We start from the raw sequence: 26,140 nt of genomic DNA, 5'->3' as shown, positions 1-26,140 counted from the left end.
CTCACATCCCAGGGATCTCATGGCCGAGGACCCACAGTCCTCCCTGCTCTTCCTGTGGCTCAGCCCTGAGGTCCGCACCTTCAGGCCTGCCATGCTCTTGTGCCTCTGCCGTGTCATCTGAGCTCACCGCCCCAGTACACATCTCGGCTCAGCGTCTTCTCTCTGCAGCCCCTGCCATCGTTTCCCATGAGTTCAGCAGCCGCCCAGCACCTCATCTTTGAGGTCCTCTGGCTTAGATCTGTCTTTTCGTCCTTCCCTCTGAGCCACCCTCTCCCATGCTCACGCCCTTGAGTACTACATAAGTACCCACCCCACCTCCACAACCTCTACCTTAAGCATCCTACGAAACCCTCTTCCTCCTCCTTACTTCCGGCTCCAGCAGTCCCTCAACCGCATCAAGACCCCTGAGCCCTCATGCTTTCTCAGCATCATCACCCTTTTTCTATCTCCCACAGCACAGTTTACCCCCTTACCCAGATAGGTTTGATGCCTTTATTACAGGTATTCCTCTGCAAACTCCCTTAACCCTCTCCTCTTCACTGTGACCCCAGGTAAAGCCCATACAGGGCCTAATCCATGCCAGAACCCGAGCTGGTGGTCACGGCTGCAGAGATGCATCTCTTTTTTCTACCTGGTTTGACTTTAAAGCTGTGGCCACAGATCTCAGATGGAGCCTCCAAACTCCAAACGTATGGGGAGCCAGTATACGTCTCTAATACCTTCACATTTTTAATTTTTCGCAGCTTCTTCTCTTCTTTCAAAACTCTATGCATCCCCACAGCTCCCTTCATGCCCCAGCTGCTGTCTTGCATCACTGAGAAGAAAGAGCCCGTTCTGTCCACCATCAGAAGGAGCATCCTGCCTCTGTCCCCCCGCCCCTCCCTTGCCACATGGAGGAAGGGTCCTCGTCTTGCCCACTGGAGCCGTCACCCCTCCTCCCAGGACACGGGCAGCATCCATTTCTCCCTCTTTCGTACCTGATCCTGTCAGCACACAGAATCACCTCCATCACCCCGTCATCAGGGAGACCAAGGAGCAAACACTTATACCAGAGACCGTCTCGGTATTTTACACACAAACCCCAACTTAGTCCTCATAATTATCCTGTGAGGAGGGTATTATCTTCATTTTATAGACCAGGAAATTGAGGCACCTGCTCAGACTCCCACCCAGGTGCTTGTGACCACTGCGCCGACTTCCTCTCTAGGAGTTCCTAACTTTTAAAACAGAAATGCTCTGGTACACTGCACATCCCAGCCCACCCCACTCAATATCCCGGCTCTGCTTCACAGTGGAACATTTTGGAAGAGTTGCCATACGTGGCTATCTGTCTTTCCCCACCTCCCATTCCCTCCTCTCCCCACCCGGTCAGCCTCGCCTCGCTCCTCGCCAGGTCGTCGGAGCCCTGCTGCGGCCACGTCTGTGCGTGGTGGTGCCGCCCCCTCCAGGCGCTCAGCGGCATCAGCGCCCTGGGCCCCTCTGCATCCTTCACGGCCGAGGCGCCACGCTCCCCTCACCCCTGCCCCGCCCGCTGCTCAGTCTCCTCCTCCGGCTCCTCTGCTATCAGAGGGGGCAGCGCCCCTCCCACCTCCCCTCCACGGCGCCTTCTGTGTTCCAGTGGCTGTGAAATGCCATCTATTCGCACCAGCATCCACATCACTAGCTCTGAGCTCCACCTAGAACTCGGGCTGTACACCCAACCGCCTGGACATCTCCACGTGGATGGGGACAGGCCTCTCAGCCTCAGTGCACCCAGAGAGAATTCACCGTCTCCCCGAAACCTGCATTTCTGTAGGCGTCACCACCATTCACCTGGCTGCCCAAGGCCCACATCTAGAGCTTGTTCCTTCCCTTGCTCTTCAAATTCAGTCCCATAGCAAGTCCTGAGGCTTCTTCATCCAGAACATTTCATGTGTTAATTCACCTCCTCTGCGTTCCCGCCCCCCAACCACCCTGGTCTGAGCCCCAACCTGGCCTCTGTGGACTCTTGTAACAGCTGCCAGCCTGACTGACACCTGCTGTCACCCTGGCCCCATCTGATTTGCTTTTCACATCACAGGTTCTTTATAAGATACAAATCCAGCCATGCCCATCCCCCTTCTTAAAACCCTCCCGTGACTTCCCACTGCACTTACACTGAAATCCGCCACGCTCTCCTTCCCCTGTCCCCGTGTGCCTCGGTGACCCTGTGCTCCCTTCTGTGGGAAGACACCCAGACGAAACCTTCCTCCACCCCTATGTGGGGCCGTCTCCCACGTGGCCCCCTTGGGGATTCCTGGCCGACCACCAGAATCAACCGGTGGTTTTCACATACTCTGCACTGTCTGAAAACGAAATGCAGGCCTTTCCTGCAGAGGTCTGTGGGGCTTCCTCCTGTCTTTCCTTCAGATCTCAGAAATAACCATCTTTCAGAGTCGCCTGCTCTGACTACTTAATGTAGCCACCACTTGGGCCTTCACATGCCCCAGTTTTAACCCTGATACATTTCTGGTATTAGTTTCAGCGGGGAAGGGACCTTCCTCGGTCCACTGCTTGATCCTCTGCTCCTACAACCATTCCTGGCAGGTGGAGGTACGCAGTAACCATGAGTTGAATGAATGGATAACAAGTAAATGAAGGGATGAATGACCTGAGATGTTAAATATAAATGTTGAAACACTTATTGGGGTCTCTCTTTGAGGTTAAAGAGTAAAAGTGAAAGCATATCCCTGAGAGCTGAGCTCTTGCTTCCCTCCAGGCTTTTGGTCCAGCTAAGTATCCGAACATTCGCCTCCAGTGGCCTGGTTTACTACATGGCTCATCAAAACCAGGTTGACTACGCCACGCTGCAGCTGCACGGGGGCCGCCTCCACTTCATGTTCGATCTTGGGAAGGGCAGAACAAAAGTCTCGCACCCTGCGCTGCTCAGTGATGGCCAGTGGCACACGGTACGCTCTCAGGAAGCTGTGATCACTCGTTCTGAGTTTTGCTCCACGTGTCCCTAGTGTCCACTCCATTTCACGGTACTGAGATCATCCCCTTTGATTTCCAGCTTGCTTTGTGTCTGACATCTGCCCCATAGAATGTAAACTCCTTGCGGGCAGGGACCTTTTCTGCTTCTGGAAATATCTCCAGGGCCTCACTCAGTGCCTGACACTTAGTAGGCACTCAGCAAACATTGGTAAATGAAAAAAAGGCACCAGAAATGTCCTTGGCTTGACGAGAAGTAAATCAAGCCCAGGGTGGCATGAATGGGCCAAACCTGACATCATGGCATTTGTGTTCTTGTGACTAGGACTCTGGAGCATGCCGTATTCTTTTTTTTTTTTTTAATTTAATTTGTTTTTTTTCTATACAGCAGGTTATTAGTTATCCATTTTATACATATCAGTGTATACACGTCAATCCCTATCGCCCAATTCATCACACCACCACCCCCCGATCCCCACCACTTTCCCCCCTTGGTGTCCATACGTTTGTTCTCTACATCTGTGTCTCAATTTCTGCCCTGCAAACCTGTTCATCTATACCATTTCTCTAGGTTCCACATATATGCGTTAGTATACAATATTTGTTTTTCTCTTTCTGACTTACTTCACTCTGTATGACAGTCCCTAGATTCATCCATGTTTCTACAAATGACCCAGTTTCGTTCCTTTTTATAGCTGAGTAATATTCCGTTGTATATATGTACCACATCTTCTTTATCCATTCGTCTGTCGATGGGCATTTAGATTGCTTCCATGACCTGGCTATTGTAAATAGTGCTGCAGTGAACATTGGGGTGCATGTGTCTTTCTGAATTACGGTTTTCTCAGGATATATGCCCAGTAGTGGGATTGCTGAGTCATATGCTAATTCTATTTTTAGTTTTTTAAGGAACCTCCATAGTGGCTGTATCAGTTTACATTCCCACCAACAGTGCAAGAGGGTTCCCTTTTCTCCACACCCTCTTCAGCATTTGTTGTTTGTAGATTTTCTGATGATGCCTGTTCTAACTGGTGTGGGGTGATACCTCATTGTAGTTTTGATTTGCATTTCTGTAATAACTAGTGATGTGGAGCAGCTTTTCATGTACCTCTTGGCCATCTGTATGGCTTCTTTGGAGAAATGTCTATTTAGGTCTTCTGCCCATTTTTGGATTGGGTTGTTTGTTTTTTTAATACTGAGCTGCATGAGCTGTTTATGTATTTTGGAGATTAATCCTTTGTCTGTTGATTCATTTGCAAATATTTTCTTCCATTCTGAGGGTTGTCTTTTTGTCTTGTAGTTTCCTTTGCTTTGTAAAAGCTTTTAAGTTTCATTAGGTCCCGTTTATTTTTGTTTTTATTTCCATTACTCTAGGAGGTGGATCAAAAAAGATCTTGCTGTGATTTATGTCAGAGTGTGCTTCCTATGTGTTCCTCTAAGAGTTTTATAGTGTCTGGCCTTACATTTAGGTCTCTAATCGATTTTGAGTTTACTTTTCTGTATGGTGTTAGGGAGTGTTCTAATTTCATTCTTTTACCTGTAGCTGTCCAGCTTTCCCAGCACCACTTATTGAAGAAGCTGGCTTTTCTCCATTGTATATCCTTGCCTCCATTGTCATAGATTAGTTGCCCATAGGTGCGTGGGTTTATCTCTGGGCTTTCTATCCTGTTCCATTGATCTATATTTCTGTTTTTGGAGCACGCTGTGTTCTAACCGGCTCCAGGCTCAGCCTCCTCTCAACACCAACTGTGTGAAAACCTGAGCCGTACCTTTAGGATTTCATTCAGGTTATTACTGCTATTTCTCAGATTCCTTAGAAATTATGCATGTTTTCACATCGCTCTAGGTCAAGACAGAGTACTTTAAAAGGAAGGGCTTCATGACAGTCGACGGCCAGGAATCGCCCATGGTGACCACGGCGGGAGATGCTACCACGTTAGATGTGGAAGGAAAGTTGTACCTAGGAGGCCTTCCCTCCGAGTACAGGGCCAGGAACATTGGAAATGTAAGCAGCATTTTCTCTCTGGGCCCATTTTGCCTTTACTGTGGTTGTGTTTGTTTTGTGGAGGAATATATTTATGTTTAAATTATCTTGTTTGCGCCCAGGGCTTGGCTGCAAGATGCAAGCCTTTCAATCCACATTCCTAGATTGTGTGTTGGAGCTCCTCCTTGAAGCCCAACCAGCCTTCCTGCTGGTTAGTTAACAAACAGTTCCCTTTCTACAGCCACTTAGCCCCAGTACAGTGCAGGAAAGTCTGGCAAATTTGTATTTGCAGATTAGAAAACCCCACATTCTTAATTACCCCACATTCTTAATTTCCACAATATTTACTCAAAATAATATAAAACCCTTTTACTATATTATAGTAGCTTTAAGTTAGACATTCATGTGAAGTACTGTGGCAATTAGATTTTTAAAACCGAAAGGTAGTATTTTAATGTGTTTTGTTGACGTGTAGGGAAAATTTGTGCTTGCCCTTCTCACTGTCCTCACCATCATCTACTCCTGCATCATTTGGCTTAGATCACCCACAGCATCCCTGCTTGCATTGGGGAGGTGACAGTGAACAGCAAACAGCTGGACAAGGACAGCCCAGTGTCTGCATTTGCAGTAAACAGGTGCTATGCAGCAGCCCAGGAAGGAACTTTCTTTGAAGGAAGTGGATATGCAGCCCTTGGTATGTATAATCAACAATCTCGAAAGAAATCTCTGGGACGCACCTGCACTCCTAAGATGATATGGGTCCAAGAACTATATGATAGGACAGGACCCACTGCACAAGCTGCAGCAAGACCATGTTTCGTGAAATGTTCTAGTGTATTCTGGTTTCTCAGCTTCTGGCGTAAAAGCCTTCTCACGTCTTATGCTATCCAGGTGGCTTCCTCCCACCAGGGGTGGTGCCACTCCAGACGGAGTGCAACATGTGGTGCTGGTTTCATCTGTACTTTCCCCAAATTTACATAAGGCATACTTTCCCTGTCCAAGTTAATTAGGACCTTTGAATTCAGAATCAGTAGCATAAAATGTCTGGACCAGCCAGCCAAATGTGAGTCAGATTTGATGAAGAAATTAACCCCATTTAGGTTGTTGAAATATTAATCAGTTATAAGTAGAGGAATGTAAATCTCTAAAATGCCTTAGAATGTAAAGTCCTCAAGGCTTAGAACTAGCCCTTGTAATATATCTTACATTCTCTCCCCATTTTAGATGTTTGATTTGCTGATTAACTTCCTGTTCGCACTCAGAACCGTGCTTCTCTGGCCCTGTTCTTTTTTCTATCACAGAGAACTAATTTCTGGGCTCCTTTGCCCTGGCTTCCAGGAAGGCTCTAGTGGAAGACTGAGGTTGGGAGGGAGGAGGGGAAAGCCAGCAGGCTTCCTTCCTTCACTCTGTGCTTCCAAGATCTAGTAGCACCACCTTCTCCCATTTTTCCTTCAGCCCTGGGCACGGTAACAACTGCCTGCTATTGCTAATATCCCTAACCTATCTCAGCTTTTTTATCACCTGAATGAAAAATTCATTCAATTAAAAAAAAGCCTAGTGTGGACTCCGACTAATATACTCAGCAAATAATGACATACCCAGTAAGTAGATATTGGGAAAATAAAGTGCATTCTTCCTGGATAGATGATGATGGAGTTACACGGATCAAATCCCTTGTGATTTTTTTTACCCACATGGCTGTATGGCTGTAGCTGGGAGGATGTGCCTACCTCAGCTCTAGTCAGCTTCATCCTACAGGGGTGCAAGCTGAGGCTCGGGGGTTGGAAATGACTTGCTGGTGGGGGTGGAGCCGGATTCAGAGAAAGAGGTGGAGCCAGCTCTCCTGACCCTCATCAGGAGCCCAAATGCACAGCCAGCCAGCCCAGCCTGAGGCCATTCTGAGCCTGGGCCTTCCTGGGCAGGGCAGGCCTCACCACCACCTGGGGGTCTTCCTTGGTTTTTCAGTCAAAGAAGGCTACAAAGTACGATCAGATGTGAACATTACGCTGGAGTTTCGTACCTCCTCAGAGAATGGTGTCCTCCTGGGGATCAGCAGTGCCAAAGTGGATGCCATCGGATTAGAGATTGTAAATGGCAAGGTGGGTGCTTAATCTGGATGGGGTCCCCCCGCCTCACCCCAGTGTCAGAGACAGAGCAGTTAAGAAACAGTAGAGCAGTTAAGAAACAGTAGACATATCTAGAACCAAATTTCCAATTATTCACTTTAGTGGAATGGAGAAAAAGGCTGATTAATATTTAAAAATAGATAATCCTAAAAAAGCTTTTTAAAAATAATTTTTTATATTTTTGAAATTAAATGTAAAGCAAAACTGCAACTACAATACAAAAAACTTTTTTTTCCCCTGAAAACCATCTGAAAGTAAGTTACCAACCTAATGCCCCACTCTCCCTAATATTGGTTAACTTTTTATTTGGAAATCATTATAGATGATAGAAGCTGCAATGTAATGTACAGGGAGGTCCTTGTGCACCCTTCACCTAGGTTTCTCCAGGGTTAGCATCCTGCATAACTAGTATATCAAATCTATGAAACTGACATTGGCTCAATCCACAGAGGTTATTCAGTTACGCTAGTTATACGTGTTTACCAGAGTGTGTGTAGCTCTTCACAGTTTTATCACATGTGTAGCTTCATGTAACCACCACAATCAGGACAGTGGTACCATTACCACAAGGCTCCCTCAAGCCACCACCTTCATATCCATGCCGACTCTCTCCCTGCTTCCCTCACCCCTGGCAACCACTGATCTGCTTTCTGTCACTCTGATTGTTATTTCACAACTGTTACATAAAGTAAGTCATGTAGTATGTATTCTCTTGAGATTGGCTTTTTACACTGTCTCATTTCCTGGCAGTTCATCCAGGTTTGTTGTGAATGTCGAAGACAGTTCATTTCTTTTTATTGCAGAGTATTCCATAAGATGGATGCATAACAGTCTAATTTTTTTAATACAAAAACATAATTGTTTTCTATAACTTCCTTATCCCCAGAGGGCCAGATGAGAACTTGGGAAGGTCTGCTATACCACTCATCAGACATGGGGAGTCAAGGTGGTGGTCTCTCGGGTCCTCTCTCCCCCTAATGCACTTTTACTGCACTGTGGTCAACTCATGTTGTGGGACTATGATGCTTGACTCTTCCTGAGCTACTTACTGCCTCCTAGAAGGCAAGGAACAAGTCTCTTGATTCTCCCAAACTTATTAGCTTGTTTCTTGCATTTCCCTACTTACTCCCCACTGGGACTTTGGCCCCTAGGATATCCTAGAATGGGGGTGGGGAGGATATAATAAAGTCACAAGTCCTTCACCTCTTCTCCCCCTTTATGTCATCTTCATGTTGAAACAAAAGTGCCTTTACATCCTATTGCTGACGCTCTGCACTGTGGCTTATAGCCAACATCTTTTCTTAGCTGTACTTCAAAAGAATTCTGAAAATTTTTTTATCCATTTGTACATTTAAAAATTTTTTATTTTATTTATTTATTTATTTATTTTTGGCTGCGTTGGGTCTTTGTTGCTGCGTGTGGGCTTTCTCTAGTTCTGGCAAGCGGGGGCTACTCCTTGCTGCTGTGTGCGGGCTTCTCATTGCAGTGGCTTCTCTTGTGGAGCACGGGCTCCAGGCGCGTGGGCTTCAGTAGCTGTGGCTCACAGGCTCTAGAGCACAGGCTCAGTAGTTGCATCTCATGGGCTTAGTTACTCCGTGGCATGTGGGATCTTTCCAGACCAGAGCTCGAATCCGCATCCCCCGCCTTGGCAGGCAGATTCTTAACCACTGTGCCACCAGGGAAGCCCCATTTGCACATTTTTATGTGACATCTGAAAAATGTTATCATAAGTGTAGGTTGCAAAAATGTAATTTCTGACGTACTGTATATTTTACTTCTATTATTAGCTTATTATTTATTCTTTTAAAAATATTTCTGGTGGTTGCCCAAGTCTTTACAGTATATCTCTTTAATTTGTCACAGTCTACCTTGAAATGAGTAGCTTCACATATAGCATAAGAACCTTACAACAGGATAGTCACAATTCTTCCCTCTCACCTTCTGCAGGTCTCCAGTTTTTCGTGCTACCACTTGCTGTAGTAGAGCATCTATGGTTTGTCAGAAGGGAGTTAGTAAATGTTCCTTCACAGGTGCTATAGCAACTTCTAGGAACTGACACCCTCAGTAAACCCATGCACTCTTGTGCTGAAAATGAGGCACTGATCTGAGGATGCAATGCTAAGATCGTGGCTCAGGCTTGTTCCCATGGAGGTGGGCATTTTCCATTCTGAAACCTCGGGCATAGGATAGCATCAGAATCCTTAAGAGGCTATTTTTCAAAACCATTGTTTGTTTTTCATAGTTAGCCCTCCTTTTTAGAAGAATGCTCTGATGTTTTCCACTCCAAGAACATTATGTGAATAGTTTCCTTAAATAGGGAAAAATTCACCAAGATATTTGCTTGTGTCTATTGTTTGTTTAGCTCTTGTTTCACGTTAACAATGGTGCTGGTAGGATAACAGCCACATATGAACCCAGTGCTCCCAATACTCTCTGTGATGGAAGATGGCACACACTTCAGGCAAACAAAAGCAAACATCGCGTGGTTCTGATTGTCGATGGGAATGCAGTTCGAGCTGAAAGTCTACACACCCAGTCTACCTCTGCTGACACCAACAATCCCATTTATGTTGGTGGCTATCCTGGTGCGTATGTCGTCTGCTCTGCTCATTCACTTTTGAGGGGCATTGCCACTGGGGAAAGTCTTAGTTCATGTGGATATAGAATAGGGATGAAGAAAAATACATGGCTTGGGTGATAAGTCCTTTACCATTTTAGAAAGTCTATTTCAAATTCCTAGGAATTCTTGGAAAAATTAAAATAATCTACGCATATAAGGTAATCACTAGGTAAGACTCCGAGAACATCAGATGTGATGTACAGGAAGCTGGATGACTTCACTGAGAAACATCTTCTCAGATGACCCCCAAGTTGGGAATCATTTTAGGGGTCAGTAATCATTTTAGAGGATAAAAATGTGTCTTATCCTCTCACATCGCTTTTTGGATTCAAATTATGCATTCTAGATGTTCCAAGTAATTGATACAAATGTTAATAAAATAAAAATCCCTTTTATGACTTTTTAAGTCACTATACCTTAACATTGTTTATTAATAGTTTTCTATGAATTCTGCTATCACTGAAGCCACTTATGTAGAAAAATATTCTTCTGATTTTGATCTGGAAACCACAAGAAGTTATTTTTGTTCCTATTGTGCTACCTATGTCATTTAGCAAAATTTAACACTATCTTCTCTTCTTTCCTAAACAGCTGATGTAAAGCAAAACTGCCTGAGCAGCCAGACCTCCTTCCGCGGCTGTTTGAGAAAACTCACTCTAATTAAGGGCCCACAAGTGCAATCCTATGACTTCAGCACAGCTTTTGACCTACAAGGAGTTTTCCCTCATTCCTGTCCTGGGACTGAGTCCTGAACTTTGGGGAACTCCTCAGTTGGGAATCATCATTTATATTTTGAGGAAAATTATTTGGTGGATTAAAACCTTTAGTTCAGATTTCATTTCCAACTCAGGTTAAATGTTTCCAGAGAGAAATTTTTTTCTCTAAAAAATCTAAAACTAAAACCACATGTACAACAAATACCTCTATTAAATAGTTTAAAATGTAAATTGAATTCACTGGCTCTTTCTTTAAAGTTTTTTAAATGAAACTTAAAATGTTGAATATTCTATTGATTACTTGACAGTATTTCATGTTTTGCATTTTGAGCTTTTAAAAAATAAAATATCACTATAGACGATAATAGATTAGATTAGAGAAGAGTATGAATACTTTCATTTCTTTATCAATAGTTTAAGCTCCAGTTCCTACAAAGAACATGTATTCAATAATACTACTGGGTACGTTCCAGCTGAGGGCACCAGCTGTTTGCCCCAAAAGCACTTTGAACAGACTCCAGCAAGTCACAGGCAAAGGGAACACAGGAAGAAGGCAGAGTCTCCTCTAGATATATCCTTGTTTGGTAAGGACCTAACCTAACAGAGGAGTATTTTGCAAGACAAAAGAAAAAAAAGTGGCATCATAACTAGTTAGCTCTTCCTTTACTGTTAATTTTATTTTCACTCCTTGGGATGAAACAGTTTTCCTTGATCAGCTACTTTTTCTGGGAGAATGTGTGTAAATTCCATAAGAAGGAAAATTTTAAAGCCATAAATACATTTTAACGAACTAAGCAGTTTTAAACTAAGATCTCTGAAGGATCATTTAATTCCCTGCAAATATAATTTAGTTTTGCTCTGCAGCTGTGGCTGGAGTCAAAATGGCTACTGGCTGGGAAGATGGCGGAAGAGTAAGACGCGGAGATCACCTTCCTCCCCACAGATACACCAGAAATACATCTACACGTGGAACAACTCCTACAGAACACCACCTACTGAATGCTGGAAGAAGACCTCAGACCTCCCAAAAGGCAAGAAACTCCCCACGTACCTGGGTAGGGCAAAAGAAAAAAACAAAAACAGAGACAAAAGAATAGGGACGGCACCTGCACCAGTGGGAGGGAGCTGTGAAGGAGGAAAGGTTTCCACACACTAGGAAGCCCCTTCGCGGGCGGAGACTGCGGGAGGCAGAGGGGGAAGCTTCGAAGGCGCGGAGGAGAGCACAACAACAGGGGTGCGGAGGGCAAAGCGGGGAGATTCCCACACAGAGGATCGGTGCTGACCGGCACTCACCAGCCCGAGAGGCTTGTCTGCTCAACCGCCGGGGCGGGCGGGGCTGGGAGCTGAGGCTTGGGTTTCGGTTGGAGCGCAGGGAGAGGACTGGGGTTGGCGGCGTGAACACAGCCTGAAGGGGTTAGTGCACCACGGCTAGCCGGGAGGGAGTCCGGGGAAAAGTGTGGAGCTGCAGAAGAGGCAAGAGACTTCTTCCCTCTTTGTTTCCTGGTGTGCAGGGAGAGGGGCTTAAGAGCGCTGCTTAAAGGAACTCCAGAGACGGGCGCGAGCCGTGGCTAAAAGCATGGACCAGAGACGGACGTGAGCCGCGGCTAAAAGCGCGGATCCCAGAGACGGGTGCAAGCCGCGGCTAAAAGAACGGACCCCCAGAGACAGGCGAGAGACGCTAAGGCTGCTGCTGCCGCCACCAAGGGGCCTGTGTGCAAGCACAGGTCACTATCTACACCCCTCTTCCGGGGAGCCTGTGCAGCCCGCCACGGCCAGGTTCCCAGGATCCAAGGACAACTTCCCCGGGAGAACGCACAGCGGGCCTCAGGCTGCTGCAACGTCATGCTGGCCTCTGCTGCCGCAGGCCCGCCCCGCACGCCGTGCCCCTCCCTACCCCCCGGCTGAGTGTGCCAAAGCCCCCGAATCAGCGGCTCCTTTAACCCCGTCCTGTCTGAGCAATAAACACGCCCTCCAGCGACCTACACGCAGAGGCAGGGCCAAATCCAAAGCTGAGCCCCTGTGAGCTGTGAGAACAAAGAGAAAGGGAAATCTCTCCCAGCAGCCTCAGAAGCAGCAGATTAAAGGTCCATAATCAACTTGATGTACCTGCATCTGTGGAATACATGAATAGACAACGAATCATCCCAAATTGAGGAGGTGGGCTTTGAGAGCAAGATTTATGACTTTTTCCCCTTTACCTCTTTTAGTGAGGGTGTATGTGTATGCTTCTGTGTAAGATTTTGTCTGTATAGCTTTGCTTCCACCATTTGTCCTAAGGTTCTATCCGTCCCTTTTTTTTTCTAAATAATTATTTTTTAATTCAGTAACTTTATTATATTTTATTTTACTGTATCTTCTTTCTTTCTTTTTCCTTCCTTGCTCCCTCCCTCCTTTCTTCCTTCCTTCCTCCCTCCCTCCCTCCCCTAACTCTCTCTACTTTTTCTCCCTTTTATTCTGAGCCGTGTGGATGAAAGGCTTTCGGTGCTGCAGCCAGGAGTCAGGGCTCTGCCTCTGAGGTGGGAGAGTCAACTTCAGGACACTGGTCAACAAGAGACCTCCCAGCTCCACATAATATAAAACGGTGAAAATCTCCCAGAGACCTCCATCTTAACACCAGCACCCAGCTTCACTCAACGACCAGCAAGCTACAGAGCTGGACAACCTATGCCAAACAACTAGCAAAACAGGAACACAACCCCACCCATTAGCAGAGAGGCTGCCTAAAATCATAGTAAGTCCACAGACACCCCAAAACACACCACCAGACGTGGACCTGCCCACCAGAAAGACAAGATCCAGCCTCATCCACCAGAACACAGGCACCAGTCCCCTCCACCAGGAAGCCTGCACAACCCACTGAACCAACCTTAGCCACTGGGGACAGACACTAAAAACTACAGGAACTACGAACCTTCAGCCTGCAAAAAGGAGACTCCAAACACAGTAAGATAAGCAAAATGAGAAGACAGAAAAACACACAGCAGATGAAGGAGCAAGATAAAAACCCACCAGACCTAACAAATGAAGAGGAAATAGGCAGTCTACCTGAAATAGAATTCAGAATAATGATAGTAAAGATGATCCAAGGAAATAGAATGGACAAAATGCAATAAACATTTAACAAGGACCTAGAAGAAATAAAGATGAAACAAGCAACGATGAACAACACAATAAATCAAATTAAAAATCCTCTAGACGGGATCAATAATAGCAGAATAACTGAGGCAGAAGAAAGGATAAGTGACCTGGAAGATAAAATAGTGGAAATAACTACTGCAGAGCAGAATAAAGAAAAAAGAATGAAAAGAACTGAGGACAGTCTCAGAGACCTCTGGGACAACATTAAACGCACCAACATTCGAATTATAGGGGTTCCAGAAGAAGAAGAGAAAAAGAAAGGGACTGAGAAAATATTTGAAGAGATTATACTTGAAAACTTCCCTAATATGGGACAGGAAATAGTTAATCAAGTCCAGGAAGCACAGAGTCCCATACAAAGATAAATCCAAGGAGAAATACGCCAAGACACATATTAATCAAACTGGCAAAAATTAAATACAAAGAAAGCATATTAAAAGCAGCAAGGGAAAAACAACAAATAACACATAAGGGAATCCCCATAAGGTTAACAGCTGACCTCTCAGCAGAAACTCTGCAAGCCAGAAAGGACTGCCAGGATATATTTAAAGTGATAAAGGAGAAAAACCTGCAACCAAGATTAGTCTACCCAGCAAGGATCTCATTCAGATATGATGGAGAAATTAAAACCTTTACAGACAAGCAAGAGCTGAGAGAGTTCAGCACCACCAAACCAGCTTTACAACAAATGCTAAAGGAACTTCTCTAGACAAGAAACACAAGAAAAGGAAAAGACCTATAATAACAAACCCAAAACAATTTAGAAAATGGGAATAGGAACATACATATTGATAATTACCTTAAATGTAAATGGACTAAATGCTCCCACCAAAAGACACAGATTGGCTGAATTGATACAAAAACAAGACCCATATATATGCTGTCTACAAGAGACCCACTTCAGACCTAGAGACACATACAGCCTGAAAGTAAGGGGCTGGAAAAAGATATTCCATGCAATGGAAACCAAAAGAAAGCTGGAGTAGCAATTCTCGTATCAGACAAAATAGACTTTAAAATAAAGACTATTAGAAGAGACAAAGAAGGACACTACATAATGATAAAGGGATCGATCCAAGAAGAAGATATAACAATTGTAAATATTCATGCACCCAACATAGGAGCAACTCAATACATAAGGCAAATACTAACAGGCATAAAAGGAGAAATAGACAGTAACACATTCATAGTAGGGGACTTTAACACCCCACTTTCACCAATGGACAGATCATCCAAAGTGAAAAAAGGAAACACAAGGTTTAAATGATACATTAAACAAGATGGACTTAATTGATATTCATAGGACACTCCATCCAAAAACAACAGAATACACATTTTTCTCAAGTGCTCATGGAACACTTTCCAGGATAGATCATATCTTGGGTCACAAATCAAGCCTTGGTAAATTTAAGAAAATTGAAATTGTATCAAGTATCTTTTCCAACCACAATGCTATGAGACTAGATATCAATTACAGGAAAGGATCTGTAAAAAACACAACCACATGGAGGCTTAACAATACATTACTTAATAACGAAGTGATCACTGAAGAAATCAAAGAGGAAATCAAAAAATACCTAGAAACACATGACAATGGAGACACAACGACCCAAAACCTATGGGATGCAGCTAAAGCAGTTCTAAGGGGGAAGTTTACAGCAATACAATCCTACCTTAAGTAACAGGAAACATCTCAAATAAAAAACCTAACCTTGCACCTAAAGCAATTAGAGAAAGAAGAACAAAAAAAACCCAAAGTTAGCAGAAGGAAAGAAATCATAAAAATCAGATCAGAAATAAATGAAAAAGAAATGAAGGAAACGATAGCAAAGATCAATAAAACTGAAAGCTGGTTCTTTGAGAAGATAAACAAAATTGATAAGCCATTAGCCAGACTCATCAAGAAAAAAAGGAAGAAGACTCAGATCAATAGATTTAGAAATGAAAAGAGAACAACAGACACTGCAGAAATACAAAAGATCATGAGAGATTACTACAAGCAGCTCTATGCCAATAAAATGGACAATCTGGAAGAAATGGACAAATTCTTAGAAATGCACAACCTGCCAAGACTGGATCAGGAAGAAATAAAAAAATATGAACAGACCAATCACAAGCACTGAAATTGAAACGGTGATTAAAAATCTTCCAACACGGCTTCCCTGGTGGCGCAGTGGTTGAGAGTCCGCCTGCTGATGCAGGGGACACGGGTTCGTGCCCTGGTCTGGGAGAATTCCACATGCTACGGAGCGGCAGGGCCCGTGAGCCATGGCCACTGGGCCTGCGTGTCCAGAGCCTGTGCTCCGCAATGGGAGAGGCCACAACAGTGAGAGGCCCGCGTACTGCAAAAAAAAAAAAAAAAAAATTTTCCAACAAACAAAAGACCAGGACCAGATGGGTTCACAGGAGAATTCTATCAAACATTTAGGGAAGAGCTAACACCTATCCTTCTCAAACTCTTCCAAAATTTAGCAGAGGGAGGAACACTCCCAAATTCCTTCTACGAGGCCACCATCACCTTGATACCAAAACCAGGCAAGGATGTCACAAAGAAAACTACAGGCCAATATCACTGATGAACATAGACGCAAAAATCCTCAACAAAATACTAGCAAACAGAATCCAACAGCACATTAAAAGGATCATACACCATGATCAAGTGGGGTTTATTCCAGGAATGCAAGGATTCTTCAACATATGCAAATTTATCAATTTATCAATGCAATTTATCAATACACCATATTAACAAATTGAAGGAGAAAAACCATATGATCATCTCAATAGATGCAGAGAAAGCTTTCGACAAAATTCAACACCCATTTATGATAAAAACCCTGCAGAAAGTAGGCATAGAGGGAACTTTCCTCAACATAATAAAGGCCATATATGACAAGCCCACAGCAAACATCATCCTCAATGGTGAAAAACTGAAAGCATTTCCACTAAGATCAGGAACAAGACAAGGTTGCCCACTCTCACCACTCTTATTCAACATAGTTTTGGAAGTTTTAGCCACAGCAATCAGAGAAGAAAAGGAAATAAAAGGAATCCAAATTGGAAAAGAAGAAGTAAAGCTGTCACTGTTTGCAGATGACACGATACTATACATAGAGAATCCTAAAGATGCTACCAGAAAACTACTAGAGCTAATCAATGAATTTGGTAAAGTAGCAGGATACAGAATTAATGCACAGAAATCTCTGGCATTCCTATATACTAATGATGAAAAATCTGAAAGTGAAAATAAGAAAACACTCCCATTTACCAATGCAACAAAATGAATAAAATATCTAGGAATAAACCTACCTAAGGAGACAAAAGGCCTGTGTGCAGAAAATTATAAGACACTGCTGAAAGAAATTAAAGATAATAAAAAATAAATGGAGGGATATACGATGTTCTTGGATTGGAAGAATCAACGTTGTGAAAATGACTCTACTACCCAAAGCAATCTACAGATTCAGTGCAATCCCTATCAAACTACCACTGGCATTTTTCACAGAACTAGAACAAAAAATTTCACAATTTGTATGGAAACACAAAAGACCCCGAATAGCCAAAGCAATCTTAAGAATGAAAAACGGAGCTGAAGGAATCAGGCTCCCTGACTTCAGACTATACTACAAAGCGACAGTAATCAAGACAGTATGGTACTGGCACAAAAACAGAAAGATAGATCAATGGAACAGGATAGAATGTCCAGAGATAAACCCACACACATATGGATACCTTATCTTTGATAAAGTTGGCAGGAATGTACAGTGGAGAAAGGACAGCCTCTTCAATAAGTGGTGCTGGGAAAACTGGACAGGTATATGTAAAAGTATGAGATTAGATCACTCCGTAACACCATACACAAAAATAAGGTCAAAATGTATTAAAGACCTAAACGTAAGGCCAGAAACTATCAAACTCTTAGAGGAAAACATAGGCAGAACACTCTATGACATAAATCACAGCAAGATCCTTTTTGACCCACCTCCTTAGAGAAATGGAAATAAAAACAAAAAAAACAAATGGGACCTAATGAAACTTCAAAGCTTTTGCACAGCAAAGGAAACCATAAACAAGACCAAAAGACAACCCTCAGAATGGGAGAAAATATTTGCAAATGAAGCAACTGACAAAGGATTAATTTCCAAAATTTACAAGCAGCTCATGCAGCTCAATAACAAAGAAACAAACAACCCAATCCAAAAATGGACAGAAGACCTAAACAGACATTTCTCCAAAGAAGATATACAGACTGCCAACAAACACATGAAAGAATGCTCAACATCACTAATCATTAGAGAAATGCAAATCAAAACTACAATGAGATATCATCTCACACCAGTCAGAATGGCCATCATCAAAAAATCTAGAAACAAAATGCTGGAGAGGGTGTGGAGAAAAGGGAACACTCTTGCACTGCTGGTGGGAATGTGAATTGCTTCAGCCACTATGGAGGTTCCTTAAAAAACTACAAATAGAACTACCATATGACCCAGCAATCCCACTACTGGGCAAATACCCTGAGAAAACCAAAATTCAAAAAGAGTCATGTACCAAAATGTTCATTGCAACTCTATTTACAATAGCCCAGAGATGGAAACAACCTAAGTGCCCATCATCGGATGAATGGATAAAGAAGATGTGGCACATATATACAATGGAATATTACTCAGCCATAAAAAGAAATGAAATTGAGCTATTTTTAATGAGGTGGATAGACCTAGAGTCTGTCATACAGAGTGAAGTAAGTCAGAAAGAGAAAGACAAATACCGTATACTAACACATATATATGGAATTTAAGGGAAAAAAATGTCATGAAGAACCTAGGGGTAAGACAGGAATAAAGACACAGACCTACTGGAGAACGGACTTGAGGATATGGGGAGGGGGAAGGGTGAGCTGTGACAGGGCGAGAGAGAGTCATGGGCATATACACACTACCAAACGTAAGGTAGATAGCTAGTGAGAAGCAGCAGCATGGCACAGGGAGATCAGCTCAGTGCTTTGTGACAGCCTGGAGGGGTGGGATAGGGAGGCTGGGAGGGAGGGAGACGCAAGAGGGAAGAGATATGGGAACATATGTATATGTTTAACTGATTCACTTTGTTATAAAGCAGAAACTAACACACCATTGTAAAGCAATTATACCCCAATAAAGATGTTAAAAAAAAATGGCTACTATTCCATTTGCTTCAGAAAAATGATTGCACTTTGCAAATGATTACTTGAAGAGAGATCTCTACCACTCTTAGAAATGACCTGCTTTTATAATATGGAAGGTGATAGGTTCAATTTCTATTTCTGTGAGAGATAATAATTTCATAAACAAGGAAGACAAATGTGGTCCTGGGCCCTGTCCTGCGCCTTGCTCATGTTTCTGAACACTTGTGGCCATCTGCACCTCCTGGCTGATGCAATTCCTTCCCAGTAAACAACTGCATGAAGATATTAGGAAAGGTAGCAGCCAACTGCGGGAGTGCCGTCTGTTCTATAGCATCTGGCAATTTAAGGAATTCAGACAACTGCAGACTTAAGGCAGCTCACTTGACAGCTGGATTAGGAAAAGGGCATTTGCCATGTCAGCAGTGAAAATGCACAAGGGGCCTCCTCACTGTGCCGTGGGTGGCCTTTCTGTTCATGTTTCTATGGAAACCATCTACAGCGGGAGATGACGGCTCAGACATTCTAGACCTTGGTTCATCACACTGGGTGAGGAAAAGATCCAAACCAGGACAGACAGCAGGTTATAGAGTTGCCATGGGCTTTTGCCCCTCTCTCCCCCTCCCAACTTATTAATAAAGCTAAAACAGAGTTTGGGCCTTTTGTGGTTATAACTATTCCCAAGGCCTCTCTTAGAAGACCCCCTCAAGGGAGCACCCAGCTCTGTCCGCTTTGGCCTTTACAGAGCATGCGTAGAGCCACCCTTGGTTTGGCTGTCTCCCCGTGATGGTAAAGAACCTGGGCTGCAGCTAAGACACCTGGCTCTGACTCTCACTGCAGGGCCTTCTGCTGGTTCCTTAACCTCTCTCAGCAAGGCAGGATTCAGGTCTTTAGTGTAAGGTTGCCAGATAAACTACAGGACACCCAGTTAAATTTGAATTTCAGATAAACAATGAACATGTTTTTAACTATTCCATGATATCATATATTTTTTATTTGCTAAATCTGGCAATCCCACTCTACAGTCTCCAAGGGCCTAGAAAGATTGATACCCCTTCCCTCCCTACCAAATAATTCAAAAAAAATTTTAAATCTACATCTTAAAAGACATGTAACATAATTTGTTGAAGATCATATTTTTCCCATGATGCTTTTATTGAAACATCAGATTATTTTCAAAACCTATTTTTGGTGGCCCAAGCATTTGCTTAGTTTGTTAATCCATCACTTTTTTAAAATTGTGGTAAAATATAGATAGCATAAAACCATTTTTACTGGGGCTTCCCTGGTGGTGCAGTAGTTAAGAATCCACCTGCCAATGCAGGGCACACGGGTTCAAGCCCTGGTCTGGGAAGATCCCACGTGCCGCGGAGCAACTAAGCCCGTGCGCCACAACTACTGAGCCTGCGCTCTAGAGCCCGTGTGCCACAACTACTGAGCCCATGTGTCACAACTACTGAGCCCACACGCCTAGAGCCTGTGCTCCACAACAAGAGAAGGCACCGTAATGAGAAGCTCGTGCACCACAACCAAGAGTAACCCCCGCTTGCTGCAACTAGAGAAAGCCCGCAAGCAGCAACGAAGACCCAACACAGTCAAAAATAAATATATTTTAAAAACATTTTTACCACTATCTTAACCATTTTTTAAGTTATTTAACCATTATTTTAACATTTTTAAGTGTATAGTTCTCTGGTTTTAGGTACTTTAACACTGTTATGCAACCATCACCACCATCCAGCTCCAAGACTCATTTCATCTTGCAAAACAAACTGTGTACCCATTAAACACTAATTCCCAGCTCCCCTCTCTCCCCAGCTCCTGGCAACCACCATTTTACTTTCTGTCTGTAGGAGTTTGACTACTCTAGTCACCGCATATAAGTGGAGTCATTCAGCATTTGTCTGTCTGTGACTGGCTTATTTCATTTGGCATAATGTCCTACAGGATCATCCATGATGTAGTATGTGTTAGTTTCCTTCCTTTTTAAGGCTGAGTAATATTCCATCATGTGTATATACCATATTTTGTTTATCCATTCATCAGTGTGCACTGGGGTTGCTTCCACCTTTTGGCTATTGTGAATAATGCTTTGAATATGGGTAAACAAATATTTCTTTGAGTTCCTACTTTTGATGTTTTTGGGTATATACCTAGAAGTGGAATTACTGGATCATACGGTAAGTCTAAGTCTATTTTTAATTTTTTGAGGAACAACCATACTTTTTCCCCGTAGTATCCAGTGCTTTTTTTTTTTTTTTTTTTTGCGGTACACGCGCCTCTCACCGTTGTGGCCTCTCCCGTTGCGGAGCACAGGCTCCGGACGCGCAGGCTCAGCAGCCATGGTTCACGGGCCCAGCCGCTCCACGGCACGTGGGATCTTCCCGGACCGGGGCACGAACCCGTGTCCCCTGCATCGGCAGGCGGACTCTCAACCACTGCGCCACCAGGGAAGCCCTCCAATGCTGTTTTTAAGCCTCAATCTTCTACCTGTAAGGTGTGGTTATGATACCAACCATGGAAAGGCATATATTTGGAAATATTACTAAAATTGACTCAAAAAGGAGAACATCTGGATAAGCCAATAACACTGACCTTAATCCTCAGTGAAATGTAATCCTCAGTCACACCTGCTGGCCAAAAAAAGTGCAAGGATCAGTTGGTTTAAAGACAAGCTTTATTAAACACCAGCAACAAGAAAAAGAAAACTAACCAATGCATTTAACACAGCTGGTATAACCTTTATGAAGCCTGATTTATATAATACCTTATTGATTTTCCTATATTGTCTGTCTGTACGACCATCTCTAAAACGATGCATCATAATTAGGGATGATGTACATGTGGCTGGATATGGAACAACCATATTCAACACAGGCTTATGAATTAAGTGCCAATTTAGTATCCAAACCAGAAATTGAGATGAAAATAGATAAAATGCTCTGTTAGAATTGATGGGCCAGGAGACACGTGTATTCTCACCTTAGAACACTATAAATCAAGGGCTAAGTTGTGGTACCATGAGAAAGACAGGTCTGGGAAGGTTTAAAGAGGCAGCTGTAACTAGGCTTTGCAGAATGCACAACAGTGGCTTTTGTGGGCCACAGACAATTTACAAAGTGCTTTCTTATGCATGGTGTTGTTTGGGTCTAGAGAGGAGGTGTGGAACCATGACACATGGGTCTAAGCTGCCCAGCTGAAAGAAAGGGGACTGTTAGGAATAATGGGGGGCAGGTGGGAGAACGGGTAGGTGGAGAGAGAACAGAGTGGATGGGGCCTAATCATGGAGAGCCCAAAAGTTAAGGAGGTAGGAAGGAGACTGGATGCAATGCCTTATGAAGTGTCAGGGTTTTCCATTAGGAGAGTGGTGTGATGAAACGGTGCATTTGAAATCATAAACTAGCTGGAGAGTGCAGCCTGAGTCAGCCAGTTAAGCAACACTAATTGAGTGGTGGCTGATACCAGGGCAGTGATAAAGGACAAGAGAGGTGTATAGGAATGTTAGAGGCTCCAGCAGTACATTAGCTTTAGGCAGTAAAAGATCGGGAGCCTGGACAATGAGAACGGTGGTTCCACAGACAGGAGGTAAATTGAGAAAAATTATGAACTTAAGCTTTGAATGTATTGAATTTGAGAGAATGGTGAGAACGTCTGAATGGAGGTGTCTCAGCCAGCTGGCTGGATCAAGGACTGGCCCAGGACTCTTCTCACTACTGCAAGCTTTGTCATTTATATATCAAACAGTATTTATCTTTCTCTGTATAATTTATTTCACTATGCATAATACCCTCCAATTCCACCCATGTTGTTGCAAAAGAGCAAAATTTCATTCTTTTTAAATTTTTAATGGCTGAATAGTATTCTACTGTACGTACATGTACCACATCTTCTTTATCCATTTGTCTGTTGATGGACACTTGTGTTGCTTCCATAACTTGGATACTGTAAATAATGCTACTACATTGCTATATTGCAGTGCTACAGTAGAATGCATGTATTTTTTCAAATTAGTATTTTTGTTTTTTAATGGTTCTTATTTATGCTCATTTTCCCCCTCAGATTGTATGTGCTCCTCAACAATCTGTTAATTGGTTCATAGCTCCTGGAAGGTCTATATTGTGTTGGATATTTCTTGGGCATTTCTCCCGGAGCTAAAATAATTAGGACCTATGGGAGATTATTAGTAGATAATTGTTGAGTTGAATATTAGTTTATCATTTTTTTCCAAAAATACCTCAGCAGTGTAGTTCTTCCTATAAATTTCAAAAGTTCTTTGCAAATGTAATTCCTCTGAGCCATCTAAAAAGCACAGAGCAAATAAGCAGAATAAGCCTCTTTTGCAAGATATTCCCAAAAGAAATTCTATAGGCTGAACAGTTTTCATAATATCAATATGTAGTGAAATTTTCAGCTTAATATTCTGAAGTGTCAAAACTATCACGATTTTTTCAAACTGTGACAAAGACATAGCTCATGTTCCTTTCAAACTCTCTCAGGGTCCAGCAATGGGACCCATCACAGTTGTCTGAAGCAAGGACTTGGGTGAAAACATAATGGAAATCATTTTTTTCTGAGTAACACAATTTAGAAATGATATTTTCTTCTCAGAGTATATGTAGTGGGTAATATTTAATTATAAACTATTAAAACACAAACTCCTATCTTGAATATTGAAAAGCTGTGGTGGTCTCTGTTTACATAATTAGAGGAATTTCATTGACATGAAAGAGTAAAGTTTATGGCAGTTTGTTTTAGTCAGAACCATTATAAACATCAAGCATTTCATCAACAATTTAATTTTTAGCATGTGTTCAAAGTCCAAATGTGACTGTCTGTTATGAATAGAAACACAGTAAAAAGCTTTAATAAAAATTGGAAAGCACTGAGTTGTGTCGCTATTAGGTGCTCAGAAGAGAACAATTAGGGAAAGAACATCAGTCAAGGGAGCAGATGGGAGCTTGTGAGGAACAGACATGTGGTTACATGCCAGAGGTTACATGTGGTATGTAACCAAAATGGTGTGTAACCATTTGCAACCAGACTAGAAAGGTAAGCAGCATTTAGGTGTGGTTAGGAAATTAATGAGCCTGATTAATACTGTTTGATTTAAATGTAATTCTGGGACTTCCCTGGTGGCGCAGTGGTTAAGAAACCGCCAGCCAATGCAGGGGACACGGGTTCGAGCCCTGGTCCAGGAAGATCCCACATGCCGCAGAGCAACTAAGCCTGTGCACCACAACTACTGAGCCTGCACTCTAGAGCCTGCAAGCCACAACTACTGAGCCCACGAGCCACAACTACTGAAGCCCACGTGCCTAGAGCCCGTGCTCCACAACAAGAGAAGCCACTGCAATGAGAAGCCCGTGCACCACAACAAAGAGTAGCCCCTGCTCGCCGCAACTAGAGAAGAGTAGCCCCCGCTCACCGCAACTAGAGAAAGCCCGTGCGCAGCAATGAAGACCCAATGCAGCCCTAAATAAATAAACAAATTTATAAAAAATTTTAAAAATGTAATTCTGTACCTTTGAAGTTTGATTAAATTGATCATGGAGTTTAAGAAAAAAATACGAGTGAGAAAGGCAAAATGTGGAAAACCAGCTGGCAGGCTAAACTCACTAAGTCTGGCTGGAAAAAAATGTTCAAACTCAGAAGACTCTGTGAAAATCTTTCAATCTTCTAGGTGAGATCAGAAATGAACTGAAGAAAGCACTTCTTAATAGGCTAACCTAAAAGAGAACACTTTTTCCTCCTCTCGTTGTTATAATGGAATTGAGTAAAGTTGGGGAGAAAAAGGAGAGGAATCCTAAACTGATAAAGTGACTAGACAAATCAGTGAATTATTGCTGACTCATAGCAATTCCCGAAGTCAAGTGAAAGGTATGCATTTGTGTGTGTGTGTGTGTGTTAGTTGATATATAACCAACAGAAAGTGTGACAGAACTTATGGTCTGAACATAATCTAGTCGATTTCTTACTAAAACACAAAACATCAACAATTCTTCAGTGACGTATAATAGGACCCAGGGTCTACAATACATAACATTCACATTTGTTATGTCCAGGATACAACTCAAAATCTTTCAACATATTGATATATACAACCAGGAAAATAGGGCGAATTCTCAAGGGGAAAAAAATGCCAACCTCAAAATGGAACTATCAGACAAAAACCTTAAAGCAGTGATTATATCTATGCTACATAAAGGTCAGGGTAAACACATCTGAAATGAATGAAATGATACAAATTCTCAACAGAGAAATGGAAAATAGAAAAAGGAACCAACTGAAAATTACTGAACTGAAAAATACAATATCTGAAGTGAAAAAAATCACTGGATGGACTCAGTATCAGAATGTAGATGATAAAGGAAAGGGTCAGCAAACTTGAAAATAGAACAATGAAAATTATCCAACATAACAGAGAGATAAAAGATTGAAAAAAACCCCAGAGTGTCAGGTAGATAACTTCTACAGATCTAACATAGCATAATTGGAGTCCTATAGGCAGAAGAGAGAGTGTTTGGAACAAAAAAAATTTTTTCATCAAGAATGGCAAAAAGTCCCCCAAATTTAGTGAAATACAAAAATTTACAGATTCAAGACACTCAGCAAACTCCATACAGAAAAATTTCAAAGAAAACAATGCCTCAACAACAATAATCAAACTTCTAAAATCCAAAAATAATTAAAGAATTATTGAAATCAGCTAGAGAAAAAAGTACACATTACATACCGAGGAACAATGATTCAAATATCTATGAATTTCTCAGGAGAAATCCCAAAGGCCAGAAGATAGCAGAACTACATCTTTAATGTACAAAAAGAAACGGGTTTATCAACCCAGAATTCTACATCCGGTGAAAATATAAAAGTATCTTTCAGAGATAAAAGCAAAATAAGGACATTCTCAGATGAAAGAAAACAAAGATAATTCATCAGGAGCAGTCCTGCTCTTGTATCCAGAATATATACAGAACTCTTATAACTCAACAGTAATACAAACAACCCAATTACAAAGGAGAAAAAGATACGGATACTTCACAAAAGAAGAAATATGAATGACCAAATGCAGAAGAAAAGATACTCATCATCATTAGTCATTAGGAAAATGTAAATTAAAACCACAAAAAGATTCGACTATATACCATCTAGAATGGCGAAGTGTTCACAAGGATGCTGAGCAACTGTAACTCTTGCACACTGCTGGTGGGAATGTACAATGGTTCAACCACCTTGGAAAACAGTTTGGTAATTTCTTTAAAAAGTGAAATATACACCCACCACATGTCCATTCTATTCTACTCTTGGTTTTTATCAAAGAGAAATAAAAACATATATCTACACAAAGACTTGTAGATACACATCCTTAGGAGATTTATTTGTAGTAGCCAAAAACTAGAAACATCCCAGATGTCCATCAATATAAGAATTGATAAAGTGTGGTATATTCAC

At 42.5% G+C, this 26,140-nt stretch overlaps 2 protein-coding genes across 7 annotated transcripts in view; one reads left to right on the top strand and one right to left on the bottom strand.

Annotated features, from left to right (window-relative positions):
* Positions 1-15,915, top strand: part of LAMA1 (laminin subunit alpha 1) — a 165,748-nt gene extending 149,833 nt beyond the window's left edge. The window contains exons 58-63 of the mRNA XM_033439381.2: positions 2,738-2,927; positions 4,796-4,954; positions 5,474-5,627; positions 6,899-7,032; positions 9,422-9,644; positions 10,271-15,915. Of these exons, the coding sequence (XP_033295272.1) occupies positions 2,738-2,927; positions 4,796-4,954; positions 5,474-5,627; positions 6,899-7,032; positions 9,422-9,644; positions 10,271-10,431 (1,021 nt within the window). The 3' untranslated portion in view covers positions 10,432-15,915. The remainder of the gene's footprint in view (positions 1-2,737; positions 2,928-4,795; positions 4,955-5,473; positions 5,628-6,898; positions 7,033-9,421; positions 9,645-10,270) is intronic.
* The window catches only part of LOC117203710 (collagen alpha-1(XII) chain-like), a 79,259-nt gene that overhangs the window by 32,784 nt on the left and 20,335 nt on the right, over positions 1-26,140 (bottom strand). Inside the window, exons 2-4 of one of the 6 annotated variants that reach the window (XR_007471829.1) lie at positions 21,284-21,321; positions 20,975-21,178; positions 7,026-8,770 (exon numbers count right to left, since the gene is read on the bottom strand). Coding sequence is in view for 4 of the 6 variants with exons in the window: in XM_033439377.2 (XP_033295268.1) it covers positions 8,720-8,770; positions 21,284-21,321 (89 nt within the window). In the remaining 2 variants the exon portion in view is untranslated. Of the gene's footprint in view, positions 1-7,025; positions 8,771-20,974; positions 21,179-21,283; positions 21,322-26,140 lie in introns of those variants that run through there. The other 5 variants (XR_007471830.1, XM_033439377.2, XM_033439378.2 and 2 more) reach the window with 5 other exon arrangements.

Source organism: Orcinus orca, chromosome 15 (genome assembly GCF_937001465.1).
Source record: "Orcinus orca chromosome 15, mOrcOrc1.1, whole genome shotgun sequence".
NCBI classification, from domain to species: Eukaryota; Metazoa; Chordata; class Mammalia; order Artiodactyla; family Delphinidae; genus Orcinus; species Orcinus orca.
This window is presented reverse-complemented; position numbering and strand designations above follow the sequence as displayed.